This window comes from Corythoichthys intestinalis, chromosome 1, assembly GCF_030265065.1.
Source record: "Corythoichthys intestinalis isolate RoL2023-P3 chromosome 1, ASM3026506v1, whole genome shotgun sequence".
Classification (NCBI taxonomy): domain Eukaryota; kingdom Metazoa; phylum Chordata; class Actinopteri; order Syngnathiformes; family Syngnathidae; genus Corythoichthys; species Corythoichthys intestinalis.
Window position 1 is genome coordinate 41,614,528 of NC_080395.1, and position 11,181 is coordinate 41,625,708.

Sequence of the window (11,181 nt, forward strand, 5' to 3'; positions counted from 1 at the left end):
TGGCCTGAAGTCTTGGCTGCCCTCTTGAGACGTGTACCCTGGTACAATGTCTGACTTGATCACGGCAAGACCTTGAACTTTGGTGAGCTGGGGATGCAGGCACAGCACGAACAAAGCACCCAAGTCACCCCTCTCACAATGGCATCTATACTACGGGTCCAATTGTTGTGAAATGTGCTGAGGTGGCGTGTCAGCCTTTATCAGTGTTGAGTTTGATTGATACTTGAGATTTTTCCACAATTTAATGTTTGCTAAAAATGCAAACAATGCATGTTGGCAGCAGTTTGACATCGTGAGAGCAGTTTGACAACGTGAGAGCAGTTTTGGCTTACTGTAGCACCTAAAGATGGTTTCTGTGTAGCCTATTTATTTTTAATGTGTAGTTTAATAAACTGTTTAAAAGCACATAATTCATTGTAGCTTCTTCCCCTCCAAATTAAGTCAAATGATGAAAATTGGAATAATGTGACTGCATAAGTGTGCACAGCTTCTGGAGATGTGACTGCCAAAAACATGTTAAATGGGAGAACGCAGCACTGACTTCCAAAATGCCTCCGATTAACCCATCTAGTAATTTTGTTGGTTGGATACATGATGGTAGCATCATTATCAAAATAACAGGAAAAGCCTATAAGAAAATCTGAAATGTTTTTGGAATTTAATTAGATGCATCTAAAATGGGGATAGGCTGTGCTGACACCCATTAAACATGTGTTTGATTTCTGAGCACAGCCACATCCCAATGATAAGTCTTCATGCTTTTGAAACCGTAGTATCCATGTTATTTTTACTTTGACTTTATTTGACATTTGAACATGGGTGAGCAGACTTGAAATGTGGAAGTACAAGTCTGTCTCTTGTTTCCAGAGACACTAATTGTGACAAAAAAAAAAGCAATCTAATTAGATTGTGCAATATCGGGGAAATGAACTTGTCCAATAACCTACCCTGGCGGAACAATGTATTAATCTGACATTTTACTCACCATTATTATAGATATTGTGATGTCACAGATATTTGTGAAAGGCACACTTGATGAAAGAAAGCGGGATTTCTAATGTAATGCAATTCAGAGGTTTGGCAAAACAGGAAACAGCAAATAACCTCCTGTTTCAAAGGGGAAGTAAGGCATTTAAATGCAATTCCGACAAAAAAAGATTTATTTACATAAAGTATAGAAAAAGAGTATTTTTTTTTTCAGCGTTTAGATGTTAGACAGGCAAAATTGCCATACCGTTCAGGAATTACACTGCATGCTTCAGTTTGTGCGATGGCATTACAATGGATGACCTAATAGAAAAGGAAGTAAAAACAGAAAAATGAAAATAACAAGCGGAAATATATAAAAGTTACGTGCAGTTATCATAGGCGATTTGATTTAGCACCTGCAAATTATGCAGTGTGATATTTCCCCCTCAACACAAATAAAACGACATTCACACAGCCATTTTAAAAGGTGTTTTCCAAAAGTCCCACGGTTCATTGCACCACTGTTGGCATTTGAGCGGAACATCAGCCCAGCATGGAGAATGAGAAACCAGTTGGTTTACTTCTCATCAAAAACAGCCATTGGGTTGTCATAAGAGGCACCCTCCAGGTCATCAATATTTTTCCTACGCATCTCTGGTGGAGGTCTTGGAGGAGGATTTTGAGGGGGATTCTTAATACTTGGAGCTGGCCTCCTGACTTCCACTCTTGGGAGAATGGGTTCCCAATGTTCTCCATGGATGGCCGCCTTAAGAAATGAGAAAAAGGAAAACAAAGAAAATGCCTACTGTAACCCAAAAATAACCTCATACACCAAAATAAATCCCATATTTATGAATATTGTAGAACACTTGCATAGGGTCATTTTAAAAAGCAACACCACCAGGAAATCTTAAGAAATTTGCTGGCACATGACACAAGTGTCAAGTACCAAATGATTTGGCCACACCTCTTTCTCAGATTTCAGGTATGCTGAAATCCACTGTTGAGCTATGAAACAATCACTTCCTTGTAACTGTTTCTGTCAACTTCCTTCTTTGGCTGAGTAAAATGTAACAACGAGGCAACATATATGACTTACCGAGAGGTAGATGAGGCTGGCAATACCAAGGCAGACGCATCCTAAGACAGTAGCAAGCATGAACCCAGCTGGAACACACAACCTGGGAAGACACGGAAGTCTTTATTTACACACAGGAACACAATAGAGAACTCTTTGATTAGAAGGAATGTTGTCGAGCATTGGAAAACAGCTGTGATTTTCAACTCACGCAGCATGTAAAAAGGCTCTGACGTAGTAGTTCCTTGTCAGAGGCCCAAAAGCTTTCACGCACACAGTGAAACAGTACTGTCCCCTTAGAACAGACAATTAGGAGAGAATGAGCTCCGAGTGATCACTTTATAATAGAAATTTGAAGCTTCACACAAATGATAGCATCACTTACTTCCGTTCAACACCTGTGCCTTTTGCCCTTCTGCTTCTTGGGTATTCAAGCAGACATATAAACACACCAGCTGCCCTGCATCATTCTGTCAAGGTTTCCTATCAAACAGGTTTGCCAGCATGTACAATTACAAGACTTAAGCATCCTACAAATATATACAACTGACTCCGATTACACTGCATTTACCTGAAAAGAATGACTGAGAATATAGTAAGAAAGCTGATGTCACAGATTTTAATCACATATCTGCAGTAGCATAGATAATGATTTCAGTCTTATGTTATACAGTCAGCCCATACAGCAGAATTAACAGTGGTGTGGTAATTATATAATATACAAACAGAAAAAACAAACTTCAGCAACATAAAGGTTACACAAGTATCACCATTTTGGGTGATAATGATGACAGCAGTCCTGTATCTAAAGTTGACATTTTCTCAAGACAACCCGAGTGAAATACCTTCAAGGTAAAAGTGCTTCATGATAATTGTAAAGGATACACAGCATAGGCAGCAAACTGCCAGCCTCTGAACAGCCCTGCCACCCCCACAATGCCTCCAGTAAGGAGAACTGCAAGAAGGAAACAGATGCTTATCAAATTCGAGGCCACTCATTAACTTTAAAAAAAATAATAATAAAAAATAAAACAATACAGTACTTGTGGAACACTGACTTGGGGAAAAAACTATTTTCAATCTAATGTTTGCGTTAGAAACAGAATATATTGATTTAGAAAAGGTAAGCAAGCCAATACCTCCATATAATGTGGCAGCTTATATATTATCTTTCAAAGCAAACAAATACAAAATAAAAACATGTTAAATACTACGTAAAAGTAGCTAAACTCACTCAGTCCAGCAGCCAGAGCCTGCTCATTGGCCCACATAGCCCACTCAATCTTCCCCATGTTGTCTTCGGTGCACTTTCCAGGAAGAAATGTTTTCTCTCATGCGAGGCAGTGTCACAAATAGGAACGTTCATGCATACCTGGGTCACGCCCCTTTTACGTCATTTTCAGTGAACGAATGATAACCTCGTCAAGTATGTGTCATATATTCATGACTCTCGCTCTCGGTGTCTTTTTCGTCCCCATGAAGAGGCTGGTAATATTTTCCTTTGGATGTGTATTATGAAGACATTTTATGTATAAGAAAGAGTAACTCAATTACTGATTACGCCTAAAAAAAGTAATTTAGTTACTTTACTGATTGCTTTATCAATTTAACTACTAACTCAGTTACTTTTTACCAAGTTTTCTCCCCTTACTGCCTCAACGTAAGAATGAAAAGAGGAATGTCATTGCATGTAATTGACTCCGATAATTGAATTTAAAGGGGAAGATCTGAATTTTTCCACATAGGGCTTAATCTTTTAGTTAGCGGGGGTTTAATTAATCGATGGAGTTGATTTCAACCACCATTGATTCACGCTAGCTTAGCCACTCCGGAGCACTGAAACTGACAAATAACTGACTAACTGCATTGAATTTGTCGAAGTCAACTGAGCTTGAACCGAGGTTTGAACACGAACATTCTACATACATACATTACACTCACCGGCCACTTTATTAGGTACACCATGCTAGTTACGGGTTGGACCCCCTTTTGCCTTCAGAACTGCCTCAGTTCTTCGTGGCATAGATTCAACAAGGTGCTGTAAGCATTCCTCAGAGAGTTTGGTCCATATTGACATGATGGCATCACACAGTTGGTGCAGATTTGTCGGCTGCACATCCATGATGTGAATCTCCCGTTCCACCACATCGCAAAGATGCTCTATTGGATTGAGATCTGGTGACTGTGGAGGCCATTTGAGTACAGTGAACTCATTGTCATGTTCAAGAAACTAGTCTGAGATGATTCCAGCTTTATGACATGGCGCGTTATCCTGCTGAAAGTAGCCATCAGAAGTTGGGTACATTGTGGTCATAAAGGGATGGACATGGTCAGCAACAATACTCAGGTAGGCTGTGGCGTTCCAACGATGCTCAATTGGTACCAAGGGGCCCAAAGAGTGCCAAGAAAATATTCCCCACACCATTACACCACCACCACCAGCCTGAACCGTTGATGCAAGGCAGGATGGATCCATGGTTTCATATTGTTGACGCCAAATTCTGACCCTACCATCCAAATGTCGCAGTAGAAATCGAGACTCATCAGACCAGGTAACGTTTTTCCAATCTTCTATTGTCCAATTTCGATGAGCTTGTGCAAATTGTAGCCTCAGTTTCCTGTTCTTAGCTGAAATGAGTGGCACCCGGCGTGGTCTTCTGCTGCTGTAGCCCATCTGCCTCAAAGTTCGATGTACTGTGTGTTCAGAGATGCTCTTCTGCCTACCTTGGTTGTAATGGGTGGTTATTTGAGTCACTGTTGCCTTTCTATCAGCTCGAACCAGTCTAGCCATTCTCCTCTGACCTCTGGCATCAACAAGGCATTTCCTGCCGCTCACTGGATATTTTTTCTTTTTCGGACCATTCGCTGTAAACCGTAGAGATGGTTGTGCGTGCATGTGATTGGCTGATTAGAAATTAAGTGTTAACGAGCAGTTGGACAGGTGTACCTCATAAAGTGGCCGGTGAGTGTATATGGCAATAACAAAATAGTAACGCACAGACACTAAGGAAGCTAACTTTCATCAGATTACTGGTTTGGAAAAATGAACGCGTTTGATCGCTCGCTACTGAAAGAAAGTAATCAGATTACAATAACTTGTTAGTGACAACACTGCGTTTGGGTGCCAAGGACAGGAACTGGTCAACAAAATAATTTTACTAAATCACAGCAAATACATAAGTACAGATTAAAAAAATGTTTTATTTATATATTGTATGCTTAATGCTGCACATTTTTAGAACCCGGAAGTGGCAACCTCCGGATGGCTTTTCTTAGTGTTCAGTACTCCTGATGTTAGAGGGTGTGAAAGAGAGCAGGTATGTGCATAGTAAGTAGGGTTGCCACCTGTCCCTTAAAATAAGGAACGATCCGAAATTGGGAATTAAATGTTGCGTTCCGTATTGAACTAATACGGAATATAAATGAATAGATACATTTCTACGCATTTCAGGAGTTTTGGGGATGTCCCTTTTTTTCTTTGCCTGTACAGCTTTGGGCGCGAGGGGGGCGTCCCGTTTTTCTTATTTCTGAAAGGTGGCAACCCTAATAGTAAGGCACATTGTGATGTCACACCATGACCAATTTCAAACCATACCGTTTGCCTAACGATTCATCTTCCAAACATAATTGAAATAAAAAAATAAAAAAAAACTCGACTGATAACACTTCAACCAGGGTGACAATAAAGGCATTAGATTAAATTCAATTTAAAATATGTGAATATGACTTCAGGGCCTCTTTAATTAAACCCGCTAAACTTTTCACAGTTTTAATACACGATGCTAGCACAAAACAAAATAAAGTGTGAGGACCACATTTGTGCAGTCTTCTTTTTCCAGTACAAAACAATGTTTAGCTAGGATCTCAGTAAATGATCTTAATTATCATTACTTAAAATAAGGATGTAAAGGTATATAAAAGCAGAGATAAAAAAACCATTGTGAAATGTTAAATTATGTGACTGCTAAAGGAAAACTCAACCTCAAAATTGTCATCTGACAACAATCAAATATACAGATTTCGTACCAACATATTTAGTAACCATTTTTATGTTTTGCTACAGTGTCTGTTTCTGGGGAATGATGTCTAACAGTGTTCTTCGGTAGTCCATCAGGTCCAAGCAGATGCTGTGTGGGATCCCTAACAACACAAGGACCTGGGCCAGGCTTTGAAAGAAGAAGAGAGAAGACTTTATTGATCCCTCATAGGGGAAATCAAGGCAAGAAAACAAATTATACAACAAAGGATATATAAGAAAAGTGTTAATGTTTTGTTTGTTTTAATTTTATAATTCACAAAACAAAACATCTAGCAAGTTTTAAATAGTTTTAGCGGATTGATGATAAACTAGAGAAATTATGTAATTTTATTTATTAAAAAAAAAAAAAAAAAGAGAAAGCTATAACATTAAAATCAAACAATCCAAAGTGTACTGTATGTTTGGTTTGGGGATTATGACTCAGAATTAACTATGGAACTCTTGAGAGGGATGAGACTAAATGTTTAAGTGTGTGCATATATACCTTAGTGCTGATAATGTAGCTAATTCCTTTTGGCATGGGCTCTAAACCAATAGCAATTTTCAACTCCTCAGAAAGATCTGCATGAGGAACTGGAAGACCTTTTATAAACCTACACAAAAGGAAGTTACATTTTAGGACACACTTTGAATAGAGCTAAAAGAAGGTTCCATCAGTGTCATGGATTAAATAAAGCTAAATTAAGTAAAGTATAAAAATTCCCAGTTGTTAACTCACTCGCCACCATTAGTTTCTGGAGGAAAAAAATGTCGGACTGCTTGAATAAAGTCAGGAATGTGCTGCTCTAAAGTGAATATTACAGCATTGGGTCCTGCATCAAACGTGTAGGCTACCTACAAGAAAACAAAGACAATCACATAAAATGCAAATATGGTTTCATTCGCCAACGAATTTGAAAACCACAGTACAAGTCTAACATCTTCATTACATGTCAGAAATACAGCTGGACAGAGCACGGAAGCGAAATAGCAGAATCAGGGAAGTAAGACAAGTAGAGTATTTCAATTGGATTTGAATTGTTTTACTTTAATCATAGATTTATGTTTCAGTAAACTACATACTAAAATATAAGGAAAAATACTCAATCATTTCATCATTTTTTTGTGTTATGGCATTTCTCAGGAGGAAATATGACAGTAGTGTTGCTCACCCTTGTTTCCCCGTAGTGATGGTTGTATCGATGAACCAGGTTGATGACTTGATGGGATACTCTATTGAGGTAGATTATAGGAGGGTATGTGTCCAGGCAGGTGGCATGAAACTGGTTACTGTCCTTCATAGTGAGTTCAGCAAATTCTGTAAAATCTTTGCTGTGCACTGCCTTAATCATTTCAACCATTCGACCTGGGACAACGGACTCAGCCCGATGCTACAAAACAAAAAGTTGTTTGTTGTTGTAGTCATTCAATTTTGCATGAAAATCCAATGTGTTGTCTTTGTAATATAAACAGTACTTTATTCCTCTTTTGAATTGTACGTCACATTTTAAAGACTTAGTGAAAGTTCAATACAGGTCGGTCAAATTTGGTAACGTTTACTGCGTCCAGCTGAACCTTTTACTGCTCGGTGGCGAAAGAAGCTTCAGCATAGAAAAATGGGTGTGTTCTTAAGAGACTAAATGAAATACCTTTAGGAGACAGCTTGTTTGTACACTTGTTTGCATGCCAGAGGTGCTGCCAACGTGTTTTCGCTCTGCACTAGCCTGTCAAAATAAAATTACTCAAAATTAACTTGCAGAACTAGAATTGTATGAAACAACTTCCTGCTTCAAACTAATATATTATATACTAGTTATTATAGATACCGGTACTGGTCATACCACAAGCACAAGTATTCTCAGCTCAGGCCAATGAGTCTCTGGCTCCACCTGTTGGGCAAGACTATCCTTGCCGTCACTCTGATGTCCCATAAGCCACTGGACAAATCCGCCATACATACTTCTGCATGCACTGCCAGATCCTTGGCGAGCCACCACAGACAATTCCCCCTCGACACCGAACGCCTGGGCAAGTGTGTATACTATAAAGACACAGTGTGTAAGAGTTTAGATATCATTTACATTTAATACAACACAGCGGCTCACCCAAACAAGCAAACCCTGCTGCAGAGGACGCAAGTCCAGCAGCAGTGGGGAAATTGTTGATGGAACAGATGTGAACTTTGTGAGTCAAACCAGTTGAATCCACACCAGGGTCTGCATCATTACGCCTTTTCCTGGCAAGACGTCGAACTATGGACAAGAAATAAGCGATGGAGACGTAAGAAATAAAAATCCTTATTTAGCTTTGCTACTATTTTATTACATAGTTTATATGTTGTACTTTCTCTCAGGCAGGACTGTAGTCTTGGATGGCTGATATCCTCCTCCTTCCCATTGAGCCAAATCCGATCTTCTTGGAAAGAATTGCCGATGGCCACTGTTGTGGTTGTTTTCAGCTGAACAGGGAAAACAAACAACCAAACAAAAACATCAAGTGTGTCGCGACAAATTATCCAATATCGCATTTTTTTTTTTAACGTCGTCGGGCGGAGTTGCAGCTGGAAGGAAGGAGTAATTAGGCGGTTGCGGTCGTATGCAGATAAGCGAGGTATTGCTCGTGTCGCATTCAAAAACCGCTCGGATTTTAGCCATCAGCCACCTTGTTGTCCACGACAATGTGGACCCCAGCACGCCTACTGAACATCTTTTTATTAGAATCGTCAAGTGTCGATATACGCGGAAATGTCCTTTCCATTTTACCCATATGTAACGATCATCAATCCTCCCCGTGTTTTATTCCAACACATTGTCGAGTACAGCAAGGTGGCTGATGGCTAGAAATCCGAGCAGTTCTTGAACGTGACACGAGCAGCTACAAACAGCGCCATGGTGCCAAACAAGCTTAAACGTCATTTCCAATCGAAACACCGATCGCTTCAAAACAAGTGGATGGACTATTTTGTTCGCCTGAAACAGAAACAGGCAACTTTTTTTTTCTTTTAGAAAAACGGCAAAGGTATATGAGAAAGCCCTCAAAGCCAGTTACCTTGTTGCTGAACTTGTTGCTAAATCCAAAAAGTCCCACACTGTGGCAGAGACATTAATACTACCTGCCTGCAAAACACGCGGTTAAAGACATTGCTAAAGTCCCCATCTCATAATTCTGAGCTTTTCAAGCCTAACTGCTACTAGAAAATAAAAACAGAGAGAGACTGAGAGCTGTTGAAAAACATTCATCTAAACAGGCTCAAGTTTCACACTGAGTAAGTATAAATATTGAGAAATTATTTTATAATTACGGTAAATATACTGTGCAGAAAGTAATTTTGGAACATTTTTGGTTTGTGGTGTGCCGCGAGATTTTTTCCAATGTAAAAACCTGCCGTAACTCAGAAAAGGTTGAAAAACACTGGCTTAACCAATGTATTTGACCACTATTTAGTTAAAGTCATCACCTTAACTGAACAGAATTAACAGCACTGCAATGACCTGCTGCTACCTTACTTCAGTTATTTGCACTGCCTGACATAGGACTACCTCATACATATTTTATATTTATTTAGATTTGATACTTTTATTCTTGCGAGCCACTCTCGAGATTTTTACTTGTGCAATATTCAATGCCTTCACAGTCAACTGCTGCTACTTCACTTCAATTATTTGCACTGCCTGAACATAGTTAGATTTGATACTATTATTCCTGCAAGCCACTTTCGAGATTTCTTACTTGTCCTGCATTGTAAGGGGAGATGCTCCACGATTTCTTTGTACAACCATATAATGACAATAAATGGCTATTCTATTCTATTCTACCTGTGTTTTATGTTAAAGCATTATTGATTTTTACCATCTCAGACTAGGACAATGAGTTGGTAAATAAAATAGCAAAACACTGATTGAAAATATAATTGAAAGTGTCCATATTAAAGAGCTATATAATGATGGGTGGTCTAGTTAATAAATGTATTTAACACTGTATGAAAATGTACATGGATTTATATGTATGGAGGGAGGAGTACAAGGCACAATAGGTCACGATTTATGTTTTAGTTGTATTTTACTGACATTATTCATTAATTCATGTTCCGTGCCGCTTATCCTCTCGAGGTTCACGGGGGTGCAGATGCCTATCACAGTTTACTATGGGCAGTAGGCGGGGCACACCGTTAATCAATTGCAGCCAATCTCGGAACACAAGGAGACAAACCATCAATCACGCATACACCCACAGCAAATTAAAACCATGACAAACATATTTAAAAAATGAGTATTCCTCTGACATACATGAAAAAGAGCAATAACGTCTCTGTAAATGTCGAGTTCTTGCATCATGGGAACGTTTTCCAAAGTGCAAGTGCACCTAAATCAGACTGCAGTTTGGTATTTTACTTTTTTAATTGATTTGATTAATTCTATGTCAAGGAAATCTTATGAAACAATATTGCAACGATCAACTGCATTTTTGAATACCTGATCTTGATGAAGTGTTACACTCAACGATGAGTTAATAGGAAGAATTAAGTCCTCGTCTCTCTTTCCCCCTGTAAACACAATTGGAAAAAAAAAAAAAAAACAAACCAAAAACCTCGTGAGGAAAAGCACCATGGAAATGACTGAATGGAACTATTTATTACGTTTACGTTAAATTCTAAAATTACAGGTAGACAACATAAAAACTGACCTGCTGTGAAGCATTGATAGAAATGCTACTACTGAGCCAAGACAATACTTACAATATTTAATTACCGCTATATTCACAGGAGCGGTGCAGGTGTATGTCTTCTCCATGCCGTCCTCTGTCATTTTACGATTTTTGGAAATTAATGTGTGAATCGTTCGTTCAAAATTCAAAAAATATGATCTTCCGGCGATCAGGCAGCTATGTTAGCTAGGATGACTTACTGACAACACTAATATCATGTCCGTGATTGGCTAGTGTTTGACACATGGTGTAAGCCTCAACCAATCAGATTTGTAACCTTTTTCTGCATGTTATCGTAGCCAATGAGAGGTTATCTGACCATACTGGTGTGGAAAAGGTGCCATCAGACCACTCCAATTGCGATGAAATAACATTGCAGTTGGCGTCATCTTAAATTAAAACAACTCACAAT

At 38.9% G+C, this 11,181-nt stretch overlaps 2 protein-coding genes across 3 annotated transcripts; both read right to left on the reverse strand.

The window, feature by feature from the left end:
- Nucleotides 1–1,137: 1,137 nt before the first annotated feature.
- LOC130919190 (cytochrome b-245 light chain) lies at nucleotides 1,138–3,438 on the reverse strand. Its single transcript, XM_057841702.1, has 6 exons — nucleotides 3,282–3,438; nucleotides 2,933–3,002; nucleotides 2,433–2,507; nucleotides 2,259–2,342; nucleotides 2,069–2,150; nucleotides 1,138–1,735 (listed from the first exon to the last, which is right to left on the reverse strand). Exons 1-6 carry the CDS (start codon nucleotides 3,337–3,339, stop codon nucleotides 1,547–1,549), a joined length of 558 nt encoding a protein of 185 aa, XP_057697685.1. The 5' UTR covers nucleotides 3,340–3,438; the 3' UTR covers nucleotides 1,138–1,546.
- A 1,860-nt stretch (nucleotides 3,439–5,298) lies between these two features.
- Nucleotides 5,299–11,099, reverse strand: mvda (mevalonate (diphospho) decarboxylase a). 2 transcript variants are annotated; one of them, XM_057853280.1, is made up of 10 exons: nucleotides 10,801–11,099; nucleotides 10,538–10,608; nucleotides 8,409–8,523; nucleotides 8,171–8,317; nucleotides 7,907–8,106; nucleotides 7,715–7,789; nucleotides 7,238–7,456; nucleotides 6,805–6,920; nucleotides 6,571–6,679; nucleotides 5,303–6,213 (listed from the first exon to the last, which is right to left on the reverse strand). In XM_057853280.1, exons 1-10 carry the CDS (start codon nucleotides 10,868–10,870, stop codon nucleotides 6,082–6,084), a joined length of 1,254 nt encoding a protein of 417 aa, XP_057709263.1. In that variant the 5' UTR covers nucleotides 10,871–11,099; the 3' UTR covers nucleotides 5,303–6,081. The 2 variants fall into 2 exon arrangements, with proteins under 2 accessions (XP_057709272.1, XP_057709263.1); XM_057853289.1 differs by lacking the exon at nucleotides 7,715–7,789 and having other exon boundaries at nucleotides 5,299–6,213; nucleotides 7,955–8,106.
- Between the last annotated feature and the right edge of the window lie 82 nt (nucleotides 11,100–11,181).